General features: G+C 44.1%; 2 protein-coding genes across 3 annotated transcripts in view; both read left to right on the forward strand.

Annotated features, from left to right (window-relative positions):
* Nucleotides 1-6,582, forward strand: part of LOC121289535 (NFU1 iron-sulfur cluster scaffold homolog, mitochondrial-like) — a 36,391-nt gene extending 29,809 nt beyond the window's left edge. Inside the window, exons 6-8 of the mRNA XM_041209031.1 lie at nt 887-950; nt 3,273-3,447; nt 6,369-6,582. Coding sequence (XP_041064965.1) covers nt 887-950; nt 3,273-3,447; nt 6,369-6,404 — 275 coding nt within the window. The 3' untranslated portion in view covers nt 6,405-6,582. The remainder of the gene's footprint in view (nt 1-886; nt 951-3,272; nt 3,448-6,368) is intronic.
* A 5,435-nt stretch (nt 6,583-12,017) lies between these two features.
* The window catches only part of LOC121290210 (glutamine--fructose-6-phosphate aminotransferase [isomerizing] 1), an 83,761-nt gene continuing 70,351 nt past the window's right edge, over nt 12,018-25,427 (forward strand). For both annotated transcript variants that reach the window (XM_041210497.1, XM_041210499.1), the window contains exon 1: nt 12,018-12,136. In XM_041210497.1, the coding sequence (XP_041066431.1) occupies nt 12,130-12,136 (7 nt within the window). In that variant the 5' untranslated portion in view covers nt 12,018-12,129. The remainder of the gene's footprint in view (nt 12,137-25,427) is intronic.

Raw genomic sequence — 25,427 nt, forward strand, 5'->3', positions numbered from 1 at the left:
AGTTGATGGTCCTGCAGCAGCAGTTGATGTTTATCTCAGTGTGTCCATGGGAACAGCCTGTACAGCACAGAGTCCTGCATCACAGAGCTGCTCGGGATAAACCTCAAGAAAATTTTCTTTGTTCATGGGATGTGGGCATCCCTGGCTAAGCCAGCATTTAGTGCCCACCCTAATTGCCCTTGAGAAGATGGTGGTGAGCTGCCTTCTTGAACCGCTGCAGTCAATGTGGTGTAGGTACACCCATAGTGCTGTTAGGGAGGGAGTTCAATGATTTTGATCCGGCGACAGTGAAGGAATGGTGATATATTTCCAAGTCAGGATGGTGCGTGGCTTGAAGGTGAACTTGCAAGTGGTGGTGTTCCCATACGTCTGCTGCCTTGTCCTTCTGGTTGGTAGTGGTCACGGGGTTGGAAGGTGCTGTCGAAGGAGCCTTGGTGAGTTGCAAAACTACTGCATCTGTGTCCAGACCTGCTTTGCAAAGGCATATTCCAGAAGGAATATCTTCCTTCTCTTCCCCTTCGCAGTCACCTCAAGGGCAACATGTGGATGGGGTGAGACTCCAGGCGTGCAGGGAGGATCTGATGGGGAGGACCCTTCATAGCACCAGCCAAGCTGCATCTTGGTCCTTTTTTTGCAAGTTCTGACTGACCTTGTCATCATGCCCAGGTCCTCTTGGCAATCAGAGAGGCAGTGACTGAGGTCTAGGAGCAAGTTAGTTTCATGTCTCCTGGTTCAAATGATGCTTAGTAACGATTTCTAATTCTAATTTTAAAAACGAGTAATTGATCCACAAGATAAGAACACGACCTATTGAATAATGAATTATGTGTATTCCTGATCACGGATTGGCCTCACACTGAAGTTCTTTCACCCCTGCTGCTTTTAGCTCCTTCGGAAGAAGATGATGAAGTTGTCGCCATAATCAAGGAGTTGTTGGACACCAGAATTCGGTGAGTAGCAGTGGAGCACTTGAAATATTAATGAAGGAGTAAATCACAGTATATATTCTTAATTCCCATAGCAAGAGCCTTTTAATACTAAATATTACCCTCAGATGATGCAAAGTGGTGGCTTTCTTAACTGCTACTAGAAGCAAATGGTTTTCTCCTTCAGATGCTATACTGGGCGAGCTGTGATGAATTACTCCTATTTTGGGGGTCTCCTACCCCCAATTGTTCATGCATCAGTCTTGATGTTAATAATTGATCAAGAGCCATTTTACTACAGAGTGAAAATTTAAGCAAATTCCTGGCCTGCAAGTGAGTCTGGGTGAGCAGAGATGTGTTATTGCATACTGTGAGGAGTGGGTTACTTTACCATTTTCATGGCAAAGGTTTGTTTCCGTGTTGTTTTTGCTGTGCGGAGTTGATATAAACTGCAGGTCACAATCCTACAGCTCTTGGGGTCACTCAAAGAGTGAAATATGCATTCTTCATCGAAAAATAATCTTATTTACCGGTGTTCACATTCACCAAACCAAATGGAGTATATCCCTTTTCCTCAGCTATTTCTGGACTTGGATCAAAAATGCACCCAGTATGTCAGAAGGTGTCTTCAATGGACAATGTTCTTGGTTGGGGTGGTCCTTATCCATTTAATCATGTTTTCATGAAAATAAACAGGGAGTTCTCCCAGGTGTCTTGGCCAATATTGATTCTCCCCAGTAACGAAAGTAGATAATTTAGTCATTATGACACGTTCTGTTCGTGGGATCTCTGTGTCAGAAACTGGCTGCCACTTTTCCAACGTTACAACAGTGCTTCTGCAAAGCACTTTGGGATGCCTTGAAATCATGAAATGCACCATCTAAGTGCAAGTCTTCTGAAGTTATGAATGTTTCAAAACATTCACCTAAGGACTGCTTACACAGTCCTTTGACTTGAAATTTCCACACTTGCTGGGAATTCTGAGTGATTTGCTGTCCCAGCCATTTCTGGTCGCCCACCTTCGAGGGCAGCAGTCGTTCCAAACTGAGCAAAGTTTTCTCTCCTTTTACTCCACTTTTAAAAACAAGCGTTCATTGTCCTACTTCTTGTTGAGTTTAACTTTGTTTTTTTGACCATGTTATGAAGTCACAGACACACATACGCAAACATATGGGTTATATCCTGGTCTGTATCCTGTTATTATGTTCCGACCGTTGCTTTTATTAAGTTATATCTTTTGTCCTGGAGTGTAATTGTGATCAAAAGATAAGATCTGCCACCCAACTCGTTAAAGTTCCAGCGCTGCCTACATCAGGTGGCCTTTATAAAAACAAAAAACTGCGGATGCTGGAAATCCAAAACAAAAACAGAATTACCTGGAAAAACTCAGCAGGTCTGGCAGCATCGGCGGAGAAGAAAAGAGTTGACGTTTTGAGTCCTCATGACCCTTCGACAGAACTAGGTGAATCCCAGGAAGGGTTGAAATATCATATTTCAAGGTGCCTGCTCACCTTGCTTAATTAGCAGCAATGGTTCACATCATCACAACAGCATTCAACAATATAAAGAGTGGCACCAAGAATCTGGAATACTAATGCCACTCTCCTGAAAGTGGCATTGGAATAGTGGACAATGATTGAATAACTTGGCGTGAACATCAGAATGTGTCGGGACTATCCACTTAGGGGTGACCTGATGGAGGTCTTCACGATTATGAAACGGGCTTGATAGAGTCAGACGGAGAGATGTTGTAGGCGAGACTTGGGGCCAGCAAGAAAGACAGTTGTCAGTAAGTCTAATCGGGAATTCAGGAGAAATTTCTTTACTAGGGAGTGGTGAGAATGTGGAATTCGCTCCCACAGGGAGTGGCTGAGGTGAATAGGATGAATGCATTTAAGGGGAAGCTGGATAGATACGTATGGGAGAAAGGAATAGAAGGACATGTTGTTGGGGTTAGATAAAGAAGGATAGGAAGAGGCTCACATGGAGCATACATACTGGCTTGAACCTGTCCTGCTGGTTCTGTGCTGTAAGAAATTTGTCATTTGCTGTCTATTCCTGTTCAGCTTTGATCACCTTCCTGTGCTGCATTACCAGCAGGTGGCAACCATACACAGAGACCTGTTTCCCCCTCATCCCACTGTTCAGAGACTGAAGTGCCTTTCCCCTGCATAAAAAAAAAATTAAGCAAATAATTTTTGGCTAATTCTAGCTGAAGGAGACCTGGCTAAATGCCAAGTGCAGTCCAGTGTTTGTTTGAATCTCAATGGAAGCCTGAGTTGTACCTGAGACATCTTAACTGTGATTTCTCTCCCCTCTGACCCAACCATACCCCTTAACTGGCAGGCCCACAGTGCAAGAGGACGGAGGTGATGTGATCTACAAAGGGTTTGAAGATGGGATTGTGAAATTGATGCTGCAGGGTTCATGCACGAGCTGCCCCAGCTCTATCGTCACTTTGAAGAGTGGAATTCAAAACATGCTGCAGTTCTACATCCCAGAGGTGGAAGGCGTTGTACAGGTAATAGCAGTGAAAGAAGTGCCTGTACCCTGGGTGTGAACCAGAGGCACTCCTCAATGGTGTTTGGGCAGCTTGTGAATTAACATGTAGATTTCTGAAAAACAACCTGTCTGTGGTGAAAGTGTTAACCTAAGAACATGAGATATAGGAGCAGAAAAAGACCACGTAGCCCCTCGAGCCTCTCCATCGTTTAAAATATGATGGCTGATCATCTACCTCAGCTCCACTTGGGGCTACGCTGTCGCGATAAACCTTGGTTCTCTCAGTATCCGAAGATCTATCAATCTCAGTCTTAAATATACTCACCGACTGAGCATCCACAGCCCTCTGGGCTAAAGAATAACAAAATTCACAACCCTCTGAGTGAAGACATTTCTTCTCATCTCAGTCCAAAATACCTGATACTGTGACCCTCTGGTTATAGACTTTCCAGCCAAGGGAAAGAACCTCACAGCATCTGTAGTCTCTATCACTGGGACATGAGCGAGACCTTCTCTTGGTGTGTCAGTAGTGTCTCCAACTGAAAGGGAGAGTAAATTATCAGTAGATCTCCTCAAACTATTCAGAGTTGGTTCATCAATGGGAAGCTTTCGAGTTATTTTGGGCTTGTCATTTTTAGCAGCTTTAACATAAGGGAAATGGGCGAATGGGCGGTATGAATGGACCTCCGATAAAGAGAGGCTTGCATAAGAAAAAGGAATAACTCAGATTTATATAGCACCTTATTACATCTTTCCATATTTGCAACATTTATTTCCTTTGAGGTCCAACCACTGGCTTATTTAATCATCAAGGAAAAAATTCAGGTATTACCCCAAGCAAAATTTTTAGCAGATGCCAGAGCAATGCCCAAAGTAATTTTGTAAGTTTCTTCCTGACCTTCTTTGGGTTGGGTTGAGCACTAGGGCTCGGAGTTTGGTTTGGAAATCAAATTGCTGATGATCAACTTGTTGACTTAGGATTTCAGGCAATGTCAGGAAACCACAGTCGTGGGTGTTAAGCTTGGTTCATTGAATAGCTTTTCTCCTTTGAGTCTGAAGCTCAGGTTCAAGATCAACTCCATAAATTTAAGCGCATCATCTAGCCTGACTCTCTGGTGCAGTGTGTGTCGTAGAGTTTACAGCACAGAAAGAGACCCTTTGGCCCAACCAGTCTATGCCGGCCATCAAGCCCCTATCTACTCTTATCCCATTTTCCACACTTGGCCTATAACCTTGTATGCTATGGTGTTTCAAATGTTCAGCTAAATGTTGTGAGGGTTCCCGCCTCTATCAATCTTTCAGGCAGTGAGTTCCAGATACCGCACCCACCCCCCACCTCCCCCCCAATTCTGGGTGAAAAAATTTTTCCTCCACTTCCCGTTAAATCTCCTGCCCTTTACCTTAAACCTATGTCCCCTGGTTATTGACCCCTCTGCTAAGGGGAAAAGTTTCTTCCTATGCCCCTCATAATCTTAAATACCTCACTCAGATCCCCCTTCAGCCTTCTCTGCTGTAAGGAAAACAACCCCAGCCTATCTAATCTCTCTTCATAGCTGAAATGCTCCAGCCCAGGCAACACCCTGGTGAATCTCTTCTGCACCCTCCCCGGTGCAATCACATCCTTCCTGTAGTGTGGTGACCAGAACTACAGAAAGTACTCCAGATGTGGCCTAACTAACATTTTATACAGCTCCATGATAACTTCCCTGCTCTTGTATTCAGTGCCTCAACAAATAAAGGCAAGTATCCCATATGCCTTCTTAACCACCTTATCTGCCTGTCCTGCTGCCTTCAAGGATCTATGGACATGCATACCAAGGTCACTCTGATACTCTGTACTTTCTAGAATCCTACCATTCACCGTGTGCTCCCTTGCCTTGTTAGTCCTCTCATGCATCACCTCACACTTTTCAGGATTAAATTCCATTCACCACTTTTCTGCCCATCTGACCAGTTTGTCTATATCATCCTGTAGTCTAAGGCTTTCCTCCTCACTATTTACCACACCACCAATTTTCATGTAATCTGCCAACTTCCTGATCATACCTCCTACATTTATGTCAAGATCATGATTATACACTACAAACAGCAAGGGACCCAGCACTGAACCAGTGCTGAGGGAGTGCTGTTCTGTTGCAGGTGGTGCCCTTCAGTTGAGACCTGGACCCTAGAGGATGTCAAGGATCCCATGGTACAATTTGAAGAAGAGCAGGAAGTTATCCCCAGTGTGCTGGCCATCATTTATCCCTCAACCAATGGCCCCAAAGCTGGTAAACTGGTGGCTTATGTTGTTGCTGTTGGACCTTTCTGTGCGTAAATGAGCCTCCCTATTTCCCAACATTTGCAACAATGGCAACACTCAAGATTACTTTCTTGGCTGTTGTGAAGATCTTTGGTATGCCCTGAGGCTGTGAAAAGAGCTAAAGGAAAGAAAGACTTGGATTTATGTAGCGCCTTTCAGGACCACAGGATGCCCCAAAGTGTATCAGAGCCAAAGGAATGCTTTTGAAGTGTAGTCACTGTTGTGTTGGAAATGCAGCAGCCAATTTGCGCACAGCAAGCTCCCATAAGCAGTGCTGTGATAATGACCAGATTATTGGTTTGATTGAGGGATTCATGAGAGCGCTATATTTACAAGTAAAAATAGAAAATGCTGGAAAACACTCTGCAGGTCAGGCAACATCTGCAAAGAAAGAAACCTAGTTAATATTTCAGCTTCAAGATCTTTTAGCAGAGCTACAACTTCTTTCTTGAATGCAGGGGATTACACATATACTTGAGTGGAACTTGTGTTTCAGTGGAGGTATTCCATTTCCAACCCAAGCCTGTTTCAGCCTAAACAAAGGCTGATTGTAGAATCTTTCCCCAAACAAAAATAAAAACCTCAATTTTAAATGACAAAGGAACAATGTTTTTAATTCCTGCATATTTTATTGCCAGGTGACAGATGAGGAACAAGAAGCCGATGTCCCATGAATGGTTTCTGGCCACATCAGCAACCAGATGGGTACTGCAACCATCATGCTCTGACCATGATCCTGCCTATTGGGTAACTCCTTGTGCACCTTAACAATTATTGACACCTATACTGGCTGCAATATGTTGTATAATAAAACTGTCGTAATATATTTTGCAATAAAGAATTTAAGCTTCAGTTTTTCAGAAGATTTTACGCGTATCTTTTGATGGTATTACAAGCCCAGTGTCACGACAGTTATGTCTCAATGCTATTTTCTCTGGCCTATTTTTATTCCCAATTTTCTCCCTACCGTCCCTCCTTTCTGGAGTATTCCCCTGGTACCTCCGCTTGAGTGGCTGCATTAAGCTGTGGGTTTGTACAGTCATTATTGAGGAGTTGATGTTTGGCGGTCTTGAGGTGCAGTGGTAGTGTCCCTGCCTCTGAGCCAGAAGCTCCAGATTCCAGTCCTACCCCAGAACCTGATGGCCAAGGAAGGTGTGTTCATAATGTGGCCAAACAGGTTGAGTTTCAACCTGTAAATCCTTCCAACACATGCCAATGGCAAGTGGTAGGAATGGGAGAGATTTTTGGTCAGCCATGTGATGGAAAGAATGTTGGATCACTATCATAGCTCCAGACTGCAATATGCATGTAAAAGTGAACCATTCAACAGCTTAGTTTCTTTTTACAACTCTCCTCTTGCATTTGAGGTTATAATAGTGAGAAAGACACCAAAGCAGCAGAAAAGATTGGGGAAGAAGGGAGGATGAATCTCATAGTCAGAGAACTAGATACTGAGTTGGCTCTAGAAACGATGGGATGTCAAAAATTGGATTTAGACAGTATTGTAAATGACCAATGAATAACATATTGAGTTCTGAAGAGTCATGCTTGTCTCGGAACATTCACTCTGTTTCCCTCTCCACAGATGTTGCCAGACTTGTTGAGGTTTTCCACCATTTCCTGTTTTTAAATTATTCATTGACTTGCCCTTAATTCATCATACAATTGCTTGATTTTCTGATCATAATTATGAAGTCAGTGCAGTTTGAAAATGATTTAATCATGAGCATTTCTTCACTGCAGAATCCATAGCTTGGTTCTGACAGTATGAAAACAAAATCAAATGTGAAAGTGATTATGTTTAGTGTTCACTATGTGTTCCTATCCATCGCCCTGCTCAGTGTTGAATTTGCAAATGTGCTTCATGGTGGTCCTCTTTTAATATTGTTGCACATCCAACTCGTTAATTTGAGAAATAACAACCATCATAAAGATAAGGAATTGTAAAAGGCAGCAGTCCTACTGTCTGTTTTGCCTCTGTAATACAGTTCACACACCATAGAAACTTGATTCGCTTATGGAAATCACATGATTAGCATGGCTGAACCCATTTTTTTTTCTGTTGAGGCTGTCATTACAATTTACTATATCCTGGAGCAGAAGTCACGGAACTGGTGGTTGGTCAGGAGGAGTAACTAGTTCTGTCACTGTACCTTTTTTAAGCTAAAGATGTCCTGACCTAGCTCCACATGGACCAATGATGGGGTGTAACTTCATCCTCCCGTGTCATCTGTAACCCCAGGGCATGAAGTGACGTTATCAGCTTTTATGAGGTTCTGAGCACTAGTGTGATTTTTCAGAAGGTTAAACATAGTTCCATCGTATTCCATGTTTTAATCGTATTTTTAAAAATGTTTCATTTCAGACTCTTAGCTTGTCTACACAGACCAGTGTGAACTCAAAATAATACAAGAGTCCTGACAGCTCCTCTTCAGAGAAAGCCTGTCGTGTTCAGGACTAGGAACAGCCACGTTTATTAGCAGTGGCAGCTGTGATTTTTTTTTTTTAAAAAAAGATGAATTGAGTTAAATGTTCCAGGCACCTGAAATGGACAGCCAGCAGGAGTTGTGTAAAACCTACACACTCAAAACAGAACACCCAGCCACTTGCACTTATCATGGGTGAACATCATCCAAAACAGAGGCCATGGCTCCAGACCCATGTTGGAAAGGAAAACCTAAGAATCTAAATGGCTTCCTTCTGCACTGTAACAATGAAATCTGGTTGAGATGTTTGGCTTAAGTACAGCTCTGACTGTGGTATCAGTACTTTTTTTTTAACCTCTGCCATATTAGTTATTGGCACTTGAGTGATAGAGGGTATACAGAACAGAAACAGGCCATTCGGCCCAACCAGGCCATGCCAGTGTTTATGCTCCACTTGAGCCTTCTGCTATCTTTTCTCAACTAAATCTACGACCGTAGCCCTCTATCCCCTTCTCCCTCATATGCTTATCTCATTTACTTTGGATGCATCTATACCATTCATTTGAACCACTCCCTGTGGTCGCAAGTTCCATATTGCTCACAGGGTAAAGCGTTTTCTCCTGAATTTCCTGTTGGATTTCTTGGTGACTGTCTAATACTGATGGCCTCCAGTTATGCTCTTCCCCTCAAGAAGAATCACTCTATCCACTGTACCAAAATTCATTGTTTTAAAAACCCCTATATGATCCTTTAGCTGCCTTTTCTCATGAGAAAAGAGACCCAGCCTGTTCATCCTTTCCTTTCTACGCATTTTTAGTACGGGCCTTGCAAATCTTTTCAGCACTCTCTACTCTCCTGCATCTACATCCATTTTTTCCTCAAAAATGAGTTGCACTCTTTTTATCATAAGGTGCCCAGACCTGCAAGCAGTACTATAAGTGTGGCTTAACCAGGGTTCAATAAAGGATTAGCACAACTTCCAAATGTAATGTAACATAACTAGTGACAGTCTTGTCACCCTCTTAACTTTGAATGGATCTAATGTTTATAAGTTACTAAAGATCTAGCCAGTCATCCACCTCCACTTTTAACCAAGCAAAATACAGCCAATTGTTTGCTTTGGGATCAAGCCAAAAGGTGACAGCAAGTGTGGCAGTATCATCCATCATAACTGGGAGTCACAGCGCTAGGGAACTCTGAGATTTCAACTCCTAATTTTCCCTGACACTGGCGATTCCGTGTTTTATTATTGAAGCTGCATGTGAATTCTCAACCATCCCAGCATGATTAAATGTAAAGCAGCACTGGATGGAAGGATTTAGCAACTTGGTTTGTGGGGGAGCGGGTAAAATACAAATTATATTTTTTTCCTTTATTCTTCCGTGAGATGTGAGCATCACTGGGAAGGCCATCCCGAATTGTCCTTGAGTTGAGTGGCTTGCTGGGTCATTTCAGAGGACAGTTAGGAGTCAACCATATAGCTGTGGGTCTGGAATCACATGAAGGCAAGACCAGGTAATGATGGCAGATTTTCTTCTCTGAAGGGTGTGAGTGAACCAGGTGAGTTTTTACTCCAATCTCTGATCGTTTTACAAAAGACCATAAGACGTAAGAGCAGAAGTAGGCCATTCAGCCCATCGAGTCTGCTCTGCCATTCAATTAGAGCATGGCTGATCTGATAATCCTCAACTCCACTTTCATGCCTTTTCCTCATAACCTTTGATTCACTTACTGATTAAAAATCTATGTCAGCCTTGAATATACTTAATGACCCAGCCTCTGCAGCCCTCAGTTATAATGAATTCCACAGATTCACTACCCTCTGAGAGAAGAAATTCCTCCTCAGCTCTGTCTTAAGTGGGTGACCCCTTAATCTGAGATTATGCCCTCTGGTCCTAGACTCTCCCACAAGGGGAAACAACCTCTCAGCATCTACCCTGTCAAACCTCCTAAGAATGTTACGTGTTTCAATAAGGTTGTCTTTCATTATTCTATACTTGAATTGAGTACAGGCCTAACCTACTCAACCTCTCCTCATAAGAAAATCCCTCTTTACCCGGAATCAAGCTAGTGATCCTTGTCTGGGCTGTCTCCAATGCCAGTACATTTTCCCTCAAAAACTGTTCACAGTTGAGTTGAGCTTCATATTCCAGATTTGTTATGAGCTGTAGTAGTCGGATTTGAACCCATGCCCCCAGGGCATTTATCTGGGCTGCTGGATTGCTAGTTCAATGAAATTACCACCACCTCCCCAACACTCAAATTAAGACAGAGCAATAATACAGCAGGTCAGTCTGCATTGGTTTAGGGTTGGAGTAATGCTTCAGTTAGATCCATTGTTAGAACTGATCCAACTCGTATCATGGGGTATTTACGAAGGAAGTTTTTAAAATGCTGAAAGGAAGACACTGGTTGGATTGAAGCAGGCTGCTTCCAATTGTTGAGGGGCCAGAGATACAAGACTAATGCAAAAGCTTTAGAATCGAGGGCAGGAGTATTGTCTTCACATAGTTGTGTGTGGAACTGACTTCCAGGGCGAGTGATTGAAGCAGAATCCATCCACATCCTGGATTAGATGAGGAGAAACTTTCAGGCAGCGAGTGGTTAAGATTTGAAATGTGCTGCCTGAGAGTGTGGCTGAGGCATGTCCTGTCGAGGCATCGACAGTGAATGCGATTATTATCTGAAAAGGGAGAACGTGCAGCCTTACAGGGAGAAAGCCAGGGAAAGGCACTAAGTGAATTGCTTATTTGGAGAGCTGACGCAGACATGCCGGGCTGAATGGCCTTCTGTTCTCTAAGAATTCTGTATCAGTGGATGAAGTGTAAATGAATGTGGGTGCAGGTAAAAATCCATGTGATTTGAATTATTTGTTTGTGTGGGGGATACATACTGATGAATTTGTGGGACGAAACTGCCCTTTTCAATGTTGTCACATCTAGGTCTTTTTATGGAGAATAAGTTGAGTTAAACCAAGAGAAAATTTCGCCATCTCGGCAGAGCTGTGAAAATTTCCATATGGATAGTTTCGCAAGGCTCAAGGGCTGAGTTTGGCATTTCTTAGGCAAAACCAGTTTCACAACTCATGAATTTCCAAAGCATTTCTGGACCCAACCTCTGTCAATTATTTAATTTTCAGTGATCCTAGTCCCTGTATTAATCACATTCGTGGGCGCTGAAATCATTTAGCTAACCAGGTAAAACATCAGACAGTGCTTCACATTTCACACAGGAGAAATTAGGGCAGACGAACAACAGCTTGGTCAAAGGGGTAGGTCTTAAGGAGTATCTTAAAGGAGGGACAAGGTATTAAGTATCAGCCTGAACGATACAGCACAGCAGGAGGCTCATTGTGTCCGTTCTGCTTATTGGAAAGAGCTATCTAAATCAGCCTCACTCCTTTGCTGCTGCCCCAAATGTAGATTTAGTTCCCTGAGAGTGAACATTGAATCTATTCCTGCCAGTCCTTCAGAAAGTTCGGAGAGCTGCATTGCACAAAAAGCAAGTGAGAGTTAATTCCCAAGTGTAATGATTTATTTTGTGATTCATCGCAGTTTTAAATGAATGCTTACTTTTCTTACAATGGAAACTTTATTTTAAATGGATAGCATTTCAGGGTGAGCTGCAATACATCATCCTTGGTGAATAGAGTCTCATGCTGAATGGCACTGCCCTGCTCTCAGCCTGGAGATCCTGCTGCCACGTCTCCAGCGGAGGTGTCAATCAAAGTGTCAAAGCCGCGCCCCTAGTTGATAGGCAGCGGCGACAGCCAATGGGAAAGCGGGGCTGGGCTGGTGGGGCGTGGTTTGAGCGGCGGGCTTGGCCAATGGCGGAGGGGAATGGGGGAAGGGGGCGGGTGCTGGAAACCGGGGCCGCCACTTTCAGGCCGCTCGGCGTTGGCAGCCCAAGAGAGAGGAGGAGGAGGAGGCGGCGGCGGTGGTGTGGGGAAGGAAGGAAAGGCGAAGCAGCCAGGATGTGCGGTGAGTGCTGGGGTCCGTGGCCCGGCGGCTAGCTGGGTTGGGGGCGGGGCGGGGGTAAGGCTCGGCCTGAGTGGAGGGGTTGAGAAGCGGTGTTGGGTGTGTGGGAGCCCCGGCGGGACGGGAACAAGACCCGGGCCCAGACTGAGGGCAATCAGCGGGTAGCGGGCAGCGGTGGTGGGGAGCCGGTCTGCAGGCTTCACACTCTCACCCAGCCATGGATTGGTGATGATGCTGGTGGCTGGGGTGGGGGTGAAGGAGGTTGGGGAGAAAGGTCACGTGGTGTTTATTTTTTGGGGGTGCCCACCAACACCCTTGGGTGATCTGTGTTGGTACCCATGGGGTTCACCATGATGCCTGCTGCGATACCTCAGGGCGAGCACTGTGACGATGGAATGTTCGGGTTCGCCGTGATACCTGCTGTGATGCCGTGATATCACGGGAGGGCTAGCGGGTCTGGTTATGTTACTCACCCTGCCAGTGGGCAATGACATCACGTTGGGGCTGGCAGTGACACCCACTGTGATGCCAGAGTTGGGCTAACGCAGCTGGCTGTGGCACTCGTCAACGTATGCCATAACGGGTTCGCTGTGATGCCTACCATGAAACTGGAGTTGGGCTGACCGTGACAATCTGACACCACAGCAGCTCTGGCCATGATAGTCTCAGTTGTGTGTGGTGCTCACTATGGTATCCTGATGCCTGCCATGATGGCGCAGTAGGGCTGGCGGGACTGGCTGTGGCACTCGCCACGATGGTGACTGATGCCACAGTGGTGCTGGCCATGCCAGTATGTGTGATGTTTGATGTCATGGTGGGGCTGGCCCTGATATTCGCTAAGACACCGCGGACAACCTGACTGTGAACCTTGATTTAATTCATTTACGGAATGTGATTATGACGGATAAGGACAGGATCTCCTACTTGCCCTTGCTCTAGGGTAGTGGTGAGCTGCCTTCTTGAATACAAGTGCCTTGCTCGGCCATTTCAGAGCCACTCACATTGCCTCAAACATGGAGTCATATGTAGGCCAGACTAGGTCAGGCCAGCTAGGCTCTTCCATTAGGAAGGGGTCATCAGTGCATCAAATCAGTTTTTACAGCAATCCAGCAGTTTCATGGTCATCATTACTGAGACTAGATTTTTATTTCAGCCTTTATTTAATTAAATTTAAATTTCTGCAGCTGCCATGGTGTAATTTGAACTTATGCCTTTGGATTCATTGTGCAGGCTCCTGGATTGCAAGCCCATAACATAACCACTAAGCTACCTACCCTCTTGTGATGTTGGCTGTGATGGCAAGATATGAACTAAACTGTGGGTTTACAGTTCGCTCTAAGTTGTCAGCCCACTGGCTGCAGCTATACATGGGGTTTCCATGCTGCCCAGGATTGTTGTCAGTTTTTAAAGAACACACATCCACCACAAGAAAGTGGCACTGAATTATATGAAGTTTGTAATGTCAATTCTTGAAACATTATGTTCATGATTGGGGGAGTGATATTCTATTGAAAATGTTGTGACAATATTACAAAAGCAATTGACATTTCAATGTCAAAAACAAAAATAAAAATACCTGGAAAATCTCAGCAGGCCTGACAGCATCTGCGGAGAGGAATACATTTAACGTTTCGAGTCCATATGACTTTTCAACAGAACTAAGAAAAAATAGGAGAGGTGAAATATAGCTGGTTTAAGGGGGGATGGGATAAGTAGAGCTGGATAGCGAGTCAGTGATAGCTGGAGATTGCCAAAAGATGTCATAGACAAAAGGACAAAGAGGTGTTGATGGTGGTGATATTAGCTGAGAAATGTGCTAATAGGTGACATTAAGGGTAGAAAGCAGGACGAGCAAGATACAGATAGCCCTAGTGGGGGTTGGGTGGGGGGAAGGGATCGAAATAGGCTAAAAGAGATAAAAATAGAGATAAAACAATGGATGGAAATACATTTAAAAATAATGGAAATAGGTGGGAAAAGAAAAATCTATATAAATTATTGGAAAAAAGGGGGTGGGGATGGAGGAGAGGGTTCATGATCTAAAGTTATTGAATTCAATATTCAGTCCGGAAGGCTGTAAAGTGCCTAGTCAGAAGATGAGGTGCTGTTCCTCCAGTTTTAATGTGTTGTGTTCTTATTAAAAACTTTTTGTTTTCACCTGCAGTAACCATTTTCCCTACAATTATCCTGTTCTCGTCAGGGGAGCAATGCAATAAGAAATTACAGAGCACAAAAAGATTGGTTCTGGCTTTTCAGATGGAGCTTTTTATGCGCATCTCATTTCCCTGTCCCTTCTCTTAACTTTTATATTCGTCCTCCAAATAGATATCCAATCTTGTCTTAAATGTGCGTGGTTTTGTCCTGAATAGCCAATTGCATTAACATAATGTGTGAAGAGCTGCGAGGTTATGCTGGAACTGTGTAAAATACTAGTTAGACCACAACTGGAGTACTGCACTCAATTCTAGTCACTGAATGATAGGAAAGATGTGATTGCACTAGAGAGGATACTATACAGTGGAGATTTATGAGAACGCTGCCTGGGTTAAAGAATTTTAGTTTCAAGGAAAGGTCACACAGACTCGGATTGTTTTCTTTGGACCAGAGAAAGCTGAGTGGAGACAGAATTGAAGTGTATAAAATCATGATGTATCTAAACAGAATGGATTGAAAGGTCCCATTTTCTCTTGGTTGAGGGTTCTACGCCCAGGGGGAATAGGTTAAGAGGTTGGAGTTGAATGGGGAATGTTTCACCCAGATGATGGTGGGGATCTGGAATTCACTGCCAGAAAGGGTGACAGGCAGAGACTCTCATTATGTTTAACGAGTAAAACAAAAACAGAATTACCTGGAAAAACTCAGTGGGTCTGGCAGCATCGGCGGAGTAGAAAAGAGTTGTTTAATGAGTAGTTGAATATGTTTTGGCAGCACCTTAGCCTACAAGGCTACAAAGTGGGTTTAGGCTGGATGGCGACATGATGGGCCAAATGGCTTCCTGTCTATAAATTCCTAATGATTCTTTGTGTTTTAAAACACATTCACTTGGGGGAAAAAACTTGAGGCGCCTGTCTCCATTTTGCTGATCCGTCAACCATTGGAAACAATTTTTCACTGTATTCTCTTCCCAAAATGATGATTTGGCTGTTTCGGCAGCTTAGTAGAAGTGTGGATTTTGGGTCAAGTTTTAGGTGCAAGAATTGAAATGGGTGCCCATCTGGCAAGCTTGAAGCATGCTTCAGAATTTGGGATGGTAAAAACTTGTTTCCGAATCGAAGGGCCAGACTGGAGTTCAGAAAGGAATACCTCTTTAAGGAATGCCTATCTTGAAGAAGTTCTGTTCCTCTCTGCGACAAGATTTCCGTATCTCTCTTTTGCCTTGTTCACCTTCATTGCCAAGGCTGATGGAATGCAGTCCTGGTGAAGTCACAGCATTATGAAGATCCATACTGGGTATGAGATTGGTTTCGGTCATGCAACCAGCTCCCTGGTGATTAACCAACAGAAAGATCCTCAGCCTGTGCTCATGAGATAGTTATTTCCTGAGTATGAGTGAATGTTTAGATTAAAAGAAATTGAAAAGCCAAACTCCAAAAAACATGATGAGCACCACAATTTCACAGTGCAGAAGAGGCCCTTCGGCCTAAAGCACCAACACGTGAGAAACACCTGACCTACCTATCTAATCCCATTTACCAGCACTTGGCCTAAAGCCTTGAATGTTATGACGTTCCAAGTGCTCATCCAGGTACTTTTTAAAGGATGTGAGGCAACTGCCTCCACTGCCCTCCCAGGCAGCATATTCCAGACTGTCGCCACCCTCTGAGTAAAAATGTTTTTCCTCATATCCCCACTAAACCTCCTGCCTCTCACCTTGAACTTATGTCCCCTCATGACTGACCCTTCAACTAAGGGGAACAGCTGCTCCCTATCTATGCCCCTCATAATCTTGTACACCTCGATCAGGTCACCCCTCAGTCTTCTCTGCTCCAACGAAAACCAAAGTCTATCCAACCTGTCTTCATAACTTAAATGTTTCATCCCAGGCAACATCCTGGTGAATGTCCTCTGCACCCTCTCCAGTGCAATCACATCCTTCCTATAATGTGGCGACCAGAACTGCACACAGTACTCCAGCTGTGGCCTCACCAAGGTTGTATATAACTCCAACATGACCTCCATACTTTTGTAATCTATGCCTCGATTGATAAAGGCAAGTGTCCCATATGCCTTTTTCACCACCCCACTAACATGCCCCTCTGCCTTTAGAGATCTATGGACACACGCCAAGGTCCCCTTGTTCCTCAGAACTTCCTTGTGTTATGCCGTTCATTGAATACTTCCTTGTCAAATTACTCCTTTCAAAGTGCATCACTTCACACTTTTCAGGGTTAAATTCCATCTTCCACTCATCTGCCCATTTGACCATCCCCTCTATATCTTCCTGTAGCCCAGGACACTCAACCTCACTGTTAACCTAATCTTTGTGTCATCCGCAAACTTACTAATCCTGCCCCTCACATAGTTATCTATGTCGTTTATATAAATGACGAATAATAGGGGACCCAGCAGAGATCCTTGTGGTATGGTACAGGATGCTGGCTTCCAGTCACTAAAGCTCTGTTAAAATGCAGAATTCTCAACCCCATCTAATTCATTGCATTCTTGTTCCCTGCTTTCCTTCTCCTGAGTTTGCATGATGGTTTGTGCAGATCAATGTGCTATCGTTGGGCACTAAAACGCTTCTCCATTTTGTGCACAGTGTTGTCGTCAAGCACTATTGGCTCAAGCTGCGGAATAGTCGTTAGGTATCCTGCTCCTACTCACTGTCAAAGAACTCAATGTCAGCCTCAAACAATGCTCCATTGAGTGTCAAGCAAAACTCACAACTCTTCCCCAAAATTGCGCCTCAACTCTTCCAAACACCAGTCACTCTTGGCGGATCAAATCATAATTTCAGTATCAAATTAAAGGCAGTTTTGGGTTGTTGGCCCAAATCCATGAGGAAACAGGTCAAGCCTTGCTATCCAGCAGACAGAGAAAACCTTCATCTCGTACATATGGCCTGCATTCAAATTGAGGTCCCAGTGGGGAAAGCATAGCACGCTAATTCATGATATGATGCAATCCGCCCCAGCAATTTAATTTGGTACCAGTATACTGCTGAACATTTTCGGTCTGCCGCAATATTGTCCTCTAGATTTTGGGTAAGATAGCTGAATCAGATGCAGAGGTACATTTCATTTTTGTGCCCTTCTGATTTCTTCTTGGTAACTGTAAACCTATTGTTCAAGTATGTTTTGAAAACCAATCCCTTTCAACTCATTAATAATGCTTCTCTGATTATTGGCAGTATCAGACTTACAATTATCATTTCTTCTTTGATTGCTGAGTCCTTTTTTCTTCTGTCCACTCTGACTTGATTCATTTCTGCTAGCTCTTGATGGAATGCTGAACAAAATGTTCTGGTTTCTACAAAAAAAGGACCATTCTTATTTGAAGTAAAAAAAAAAGTGCTGGAAAAACTGAGCAGGTCTGGCATTGCCTGTGGAGAGAGAAACAGCGGTATCATTTAGAGTCTTGTATGATTCTTTGTTGGAACTGAAGAGAGGCAGAAATGTGATGGGTTTTATGCTGTTGGAAAAACAGGGCAGGGTCAAATGTAGCAAAAGGAAAGGTCAGGGATGAGTGAGAGGGCAGGGAGATTAAATACCAAAGATGTCATGGGATAAAAGGGAATGATAATGGATGTAATAAAGAAACAAAGCGTAGGTCCAGAGTAGGTGTTAATAGCAGAATAAAGGTCATCGCTGTCTGAAATCAAAAACAAAATAGAGACTGGCACTTGGCAAAAAAAATCAAAATGGTGGGCAGCGTTCTGGTCAAAAGTTGTTGAACTGAATGTTGAGTCCAGAAGGCTGTAAAGTATCTAATCGGAAGGTGAGGTGCTGTTCCTCACATTTACGTTGGCCTTCGTGTGGAACGTTGTAGCAGGCCAAGGACAAAAATATGAGCGTGAGAGTAAGATGGTGAAATGAAACAGCAAGGAACTGGAAGGTCAGGGTCATGCTTACAGACTGAGCAGAGGTGTTCCGCAAAGCAGTCACCTGTCCAATGTAGAGGAGACAGCATTGTGATTAGTGACGACAGCGTACAAAATTGAAAGAAGTTCAAGTAAATCACTGCTTTGCCTGGAAGAAGTGTTTGTTTGGGGCCTTGGACAGTAAGGGGGAGAGAGGAGGTAAAAGGTCAAGTGTTGCAGCTCCTGTGACTGCTTGGGAAGTTGTTGCTGTAAGGGGCAGGGGTGTTAGTGGTGACAGAGAAGTGCAACAGAGTCATGGAAGGGACAGCCCTTTGGAATGCTGACCAGGGAGGGGAAGGTGTGTTTGGTGATGAAATCATGCTGGAGGTGGCAGAAATGGTGGATGATGATCTTCTGAATACGGAGGCTGGCGGGGTGGAAAGTGAGGACATTCCCCATAACTGTCATGAGGCTATTAATGTATATAATATTATTGGAAAGTATTTTTCTTTTAAATAGAGTTTTAGTCTGTGGATGTGTCTTCATTGGATTAAAGCCAACTAGTCTGGGTGCTTTGATATGTACTACTTTTGATATGTAAGAGAGATAGAGTGTATTTACATTTTTTGAATCGAGCATTTAAGAAGTGGGGTGAAAACTGACACCTATCTAGCAGATACCAAGCAAGATGTTTATATTACTAATAAAATTGATACTATGAAAAGGGTTATATTGTTAGAGAGATTTAGAAGAGGCTGGTGATACAATAAGAATTTATATTCAGTGGGTGGTGGTAGGTATAACTTCAGCTTATGGGTGTGCAGAGCAGAGGCAATGTGAGATCAAAAGGTAGCTGTAAGCCTCCAACTATCTCCAGAGGAACCAAAGTGAAAAGAACCTCATTTTGAATTCGTAATGTGAAAATGCTTTGCCTGGCATCTGGTTAAGTCTATGGGTTACTGTTGTCTTAAAGGAGATTAGTTTGGGAATTTGTTAAAAGTTATCTTGGTAGTAATTTGTAGCCATGTGTAAATATATTTTTAACCTGTGTAAATTAATAAAATGTTTAATTTAGTTTAATGTAAAACCTCGAGAACTGGTGGTCTGATTCCTGAATTTAGAGTCACATTTCAAACATAACACTTAAAAATATAGGTTATGACAGTTGTTTAAAGTTTCCCTCTGGGATTTTTAAATAACTCAGCTGTACCAACTGCATCGGCCATAACAGGAACCCTCTCATCATCCTGGGAGGGGTGAGGGCAAAAGTACGGGAAATGGGTCAGACATGATTGAGGGTCCTGTCAACAACAGTTGGTGAGGTGGGGGGAATCCTCGGTTGAGAAACAAGGAAGATGCAACGGAAGTGTCATTGTGGAGTAGAACATCATTAGAACAGATGTGATGGAGATGTTCTTATTTGGCCTGTTTTCATGATATTCAATTAAGGTTTTCCTTATCAGGTTACAAGAAACAGGCTGGATGTCATTTCCTTTGAGAAGAGAAAGCAATGGGGTGATGTATTTGAGACTTTTAAAATGTTGAAAGCTTTTAATAGAGTAGACACAGTAGAGTTCCCACTGGTGTGGAAGAGAAAAACTGAGGCCACCAGGAGATGAGAATTAACAAGAAAGCCAATTGGGAATTCAGAGTGGTGAAAACGTGGAATTCACTACCACAGGGAATTGTTGAGGTGAGTGCTATAGGAACATTTAAAGGGAAAGTGGATAAACACATGAAGGAGAAAAGGAATTGAGGGTCTGATGTGCAAGGATTGCAGGAAGCTCGAGCAGAGCACAAACAATGGCACTGGACAGGTTGAGCTGACTGACCTGCTGCATAGTCGATATAATTCAATAATTTTGCCTTCACTTGTGCTACAGCCACAAATGAAGCTACACAACGACTGTGATACCTGAATAAAATCAGCCTGCAGCTCAACAAATGCACAACGTGGAGGTGGAGGTCAACCTTTGGTAGCATTTGTTTCCGCACTGATTTCACAGTACATCCACTCTGTTCTGGCTATTTCTGCTTCTGAAGGAAAAATTGATGAGTTTGTTGAGTGCTTGAGCCATGTTGCAAGGCCGAGAAGACTGTGTGAATGATCCAACTGATCAGCACTGTGCTGATGAGTGTTTGTGTTGGTACTCTTGGTGTATGTCACAGAACCACATTGCACTGAGGTAAAAACAGAAAATGCTGGAAAATCTAAGCAGCTCTGGCAGCACCTGGAGAGAGAAACAGAGTTAACGTTTCTAGTCCGTATGACTCTTCAGAACTTGAAACATGACCTCTGTTTCCCTCTCCACAGATGCTGCCAGATCTGCTGGGCATTACCAGCATTTTCTGTCTTCATTTCAGGTTTCCAGCATCCGCACCATTTTGCTTTTATCGCATGTACTGAAGTTTGAATTTAATTTTGCAAAACCATATCATCAAATTAGTTGTTGGGAAAATGTGCATATTTTTGTAACAGTGCACTAACATGATGTGCAAACTGCATGAGAGGGCCATATCTTGTCTCTCATGGACAGTCCAGAGCCATAATGCTACCAAGTGGCATTCTGGTTGGCAAAAGCATAATAGAGGCCTAAAGCAAAAAAAAAAGGCCCTTCGGCCCATCGAGTCTGCGCCAGTCAAACAAGTACCTAACTATTCTAATCCCATTTTGCAGCACTAGGCCCATAGCCTTGTATGCCGTGGCATCACAGGTGCACATCCAAATACTTCTTAAATGTTATGGAGGTATCTGCCTCAACCACCCTTTCAAGCAGAGAGTTCCAGATTCCCACCACCCTCTGAGTGAAAAAATTCTTCTCACATCCCCTCTAAACCTCCTGCCCCTTAAGAATCTATGCTCCCTGGTTCTTGATCCCTCCACCACGGGGAAAAGTTCCTTCCTGTCTACCCTATCTATGCCCCTCATAATTTTATACACCTCAATCATGTCCCCCCTCAATCTCCTCTGCTCCAGGGAAAATAACCCCAGTCTATCCAATCTCTCCTCATAACAAAAACTCTCCAGCCCAGGCAACATCCTGGTAAACCTCCTCTGAACTCTTCTCTAGTGCAATCACATCCTTCCTACAATTGGATTCCAGAACTGCACACAATACTCTAGCTGTGGCCTAACTAGCGTGTTATATAGTTCCAGCATAATCTCCCTGCTTTTTTATTCTATGCCTCGGCTAATAAAGGCAAGTATCCCTTATGCCTTCTTAATCACCTTATCTACCTGTCCCACTGCCTTAAGGGACCGGTGGACATGCACACCAAGGTCCCTCTGATCCTCGGTATTTCCTAGGGTCCTACCATTCATCATGTATTCCCATGCCTTGTTTGTCCTGCCCAAGTACATCACCTCCCATTTATCCAGATTAAATTCCATTTGCCACAGATCAGCCCGTCTAAATCCTCCTGTAATCTAAGGCTATCCTCCTCACTGTTTACCACCCCACCAATTTTCGTGTCATCCGCAAACTTACTGATCAACCCTCCTACATTCAAGTCCAAATTGTTTATACATACCACAAAGAGCAAGGGACCCAAAACTGATCCCTGTGGAACCCCACTGGACACAGGCATCCAGTCACAAAAACACCCCTCAACCATCACCCTCTGCTTCCTGCCAAACAGCCAATTCTGGATCCAATTTGCTTTGGATCCCATGGGCTCTTACCTTTGGTATCAGTCTCCCATGCAGGACCTTATTAAAAGCTTTTCTGAAGTCCAAGTAGACTACGTCAAATGCATTGCCCTCATCTACACACCTGGTCACCTCTTCGAAAAATTCAATCAAATTGGTCAGACATGACCCCCCTTAACAAAACCATGCTGACTGTCCTTGATTAATCCCTGCCTCCAAGTGTAGATTAATTCTGTCCCTCAGAATTGCTTCCTCCCTTCTTGAATAAGGGTACTACATTGGTTGTCCTCCAGTCCTCTGTCACCTCTCCTGTGGCCAGAGAGGTATTGAAAATTATTGCCAGCGCCCCTGCTATCTCCTCCCTTGCCTCACTCGACAGCCTGGGATACATTTCATCTGGGCCTGGAGATTTATCTACTTTTAAGCCTGCCAGACTGCTTAGAACCTCCTCCCTTTCTATGCTAATTTCTTTAATTATATCACAGACCTTCTGCCTGATTTTCCATACCCACGTCATCCCTCTCACTTGTGAACACCGAAACAAGGTATTCATTTAGAACCCTACCTACGTTTTCCAGCTCCACACAAAAATTACCACTATGATCCTTAATGGGCCCTTGTCTTTCCCTTGTTATCCTCTTACTCTTAATGTACTTATAAAATAACTTTGGATTTTCCTATATTTTACCTGCCAATGTTTTTTCATGCCCCTTTTTGCACTCCAATTTCCTTTTTAAGTTTCTCCCCTACATATTCTATACTCCTCTAGGGCTTCCGCAGTTTTGAGCCCTGGGTATCTGCCATAAGCCTCCCTTTTTCTCTTTATCCAATCCTGTATATCCCTCGACATCCAGGGTTCCCTGGATTTGTTGGTCGCACCCTTTGCCTTACTGGAATGTGTTGGCTCTGTACCTTCCCTATTTCCTTCTTGAATGGGTCCCACTGCTTTGACTCAGATTTACTTAAAAGTAGCTGCTCCCAGTCAGTCTGGCCAATTCATATCTGATCTTATTAAAATTGGCCTTCCCCCAATTTTGAATTCTGTTTTCTGGCCCATCCTTGTCCTTTTCGAGGTGTACAAGATTATGAGGGGCATGGACAGGGTGGATAGGGAGCAGCTGTTCCCCTTAGTTGAAGGGTCAGTCACAAGGGGGCACAAGTTCAAGATGAGGGGCAGGAGGTTTCGGGGGGATGTGAGGAAAAACTTTTTTCCCCAGAGGGTGGTGACGGTCTGGAATACATTGTCCGGGAGGGTGGTGGAGGCGAGTTGCCTCACATCTTTTAAAAAGTACCTGGATGAGCACTTGGCACGTCATAACATTCAAGGCTGTGGGCCAAGTGCTGGTAAATGGAATTAGGTAGGTAGGTCAGGTGTTTCTCACGTGTCAGTGCAAACCCGATGGGCCGAAGGGCCTCTTCTGTACTGTGATTCTGTGATTTTCCATAACAACCTTGAATCCAACGGAGCTATGATCACTATCTGCAAGCTGCTCCCCCACTGATACCTCTACCACTTGCCTGGCTTCATTCATTCAAGTCCAGCACTGCCATCTCTCTTGTAGGACTTTATAGGTACTGGTTTAAACAGCTCTCCTGGATGCATTTTAAGAATTCTGCTCCCTCTAAACCTATCACACTATGACTAACCCAGTCAATGTTGGGGAAGTTGAAATCCCCCACTATTATTACCCTATTATTTTTAACTTCTCTGAAATTTCCCTACATATCTGCTCTTCTATTTCTCTCTGATTGTTTGAGGGTGCTATAGTATACTCCCACCAATATGATTGCTTGTGTTTTGTTTTTAAGTTCTACCCATATGGCTTCATTTGAGGAGCCTTCTAAGATGTCATCCCTCCTTACTGCTGTAATTGATTCCTTGATCAATATTGCGATACCCCCTCCTCTTTTACTGCCTTCTCTGTCTCGCCTGAAGACCCTATATCCTGGAATATTGAGTTGCCAATCCTGCCCCTCTCTCAACCATGTCTCTGTGACAGCAATGATATCATGCTTCCATGTGTTAATTTGTGCCCACTACTCATCTGCCTTATTCATCAGACTCCTTGCATTAAAATAAATACCATCCAACCTTACCAAGCTCCCTTTTGCCTTAACTGGCCTATAATTTCTATGCCTTCCAGACTCACTTGCTCTCTCTGCTAATTTTGGCTGTGCTTCTCCCCCTGCTGAACCTCCTTTCAGGATTCCACCCCCTGCCAAGTTAGTTTAAACTCTCCCTAACAGCACTAGCAAACCTCCCCGCAAGGATGTTGGCTGCATTTCGGTTCAGGTGCAACCCGACCGCCTTGAACAGGTCACACTGTCCCCAGAAATCTAAAGCCCTACCTCCTGCACCCTCTCTCCAGCCATGCATTCATCTGGGCTAACCTCCTACTTCTATATCCACTAGTGTGTGGCACTGGAAGTAATAAAGAGATTACTATCTTTTGAGATCTTGTTTTTTAATCTCTTTCCTAGCTCCCTAATTTCTGCTTGCAGGACCTCATCCCTCTTTCTACCTATATTGTTGGTACCAATTTGTACTACGATCTCTGTCTGTTTGCCCTCCCCCTTTAGCATGCCCTGCAGCCGTTCAGTGACATCCTTGACCCTGGCACCAGGGAGGCAACATACCACGATGGAGTCACATTTACGGCCATAGAAAGGCCTGTCTGTTACCTTTACTGTCGAGTCTCCTACCACTATTGCCCTTCCCCTTTTTTCCCTCCCCCACTTCCCGTGCAGCTGAGCCACTCACAGTGCCATGAGCGTGCCTGCACTCCCCAGAGGAACTGTCACTCTCACCATTTTCCAACACAGAAAAATGGTTCTCGAGCGAGATGTCCTGACTACCTGCCTGACACCTTTCTTCTGACTGATGGTCACCCAATCCCCTCTCTGTCTGCACTTCCATAAGCTGTGGGGTGACCACCTCTAAAAACATGCTATCCGTGAAACACTCAGCCTCGCGGATGCACCTCAGTGCCTCCAGCTGCCGCTCAAGCTCTGAAACTCGGAGCTCAGGTTGCTGCAGCTGGTGGCACTTCCTGTACGTGGTCGGTCAGAGTGCAAGGAGCATTTAGGACTTCCCACATGTTTCAGGCAGTACATAACATGGGACTGAGCTGTCCTGCCATGCCTCTAGTTGAAAAAAAAACCCTAATTGTCTAATCAATATCTGGGGAATAGGAACAAGCAAGGAATCTGTTGTTCTCTTCAATCCTTGCATCAAACTCTGTTCCCTGGCCATTGACTTTGCACCTGTGCCTGGTGACACTCTGAGTTCAGATCAGACAGTTGTCAGCCTTGGTATGATATTTGACGCCAAGTTGAGTTCTGACCACTCATTCATTTCATCAGAAGACTTGGGCTTTCAAGTGGCAAGTAACATTTAAACTACGCAAGTGATAGGCAATAACCAACTGCAATAAGAAGAATCTAGCCACGCCATCCGTTCCCCCCCTTGACATTCAATGGCATTACCATTGCTGAACCCCCCACTGTCAACATCCTGGCCAGAAACCAGAACTGGATAGCCATATAAATACTGTGGCTATAAGAGCAGGTCAGAGGCTAGGAATCTCATGCCTCCCAACTCCCGAAAGCCTGTCCACCAACTACAA

This window comes from Carcharodon carcharias, chromosome 17, assembly GCF_017639515.1.
Source record: "Carcharodon carcharias isolate sCarCar2 chromosome 17, sCarCar2.pri, whole genome shotgun sequence".
Taxonomy (NCBI): Eukaryota; Metazoa; Chordata; class Chondrichthyes; order Lamniformes; family Lamnidae; genus Carcharodon; species Carcharodon carcharias.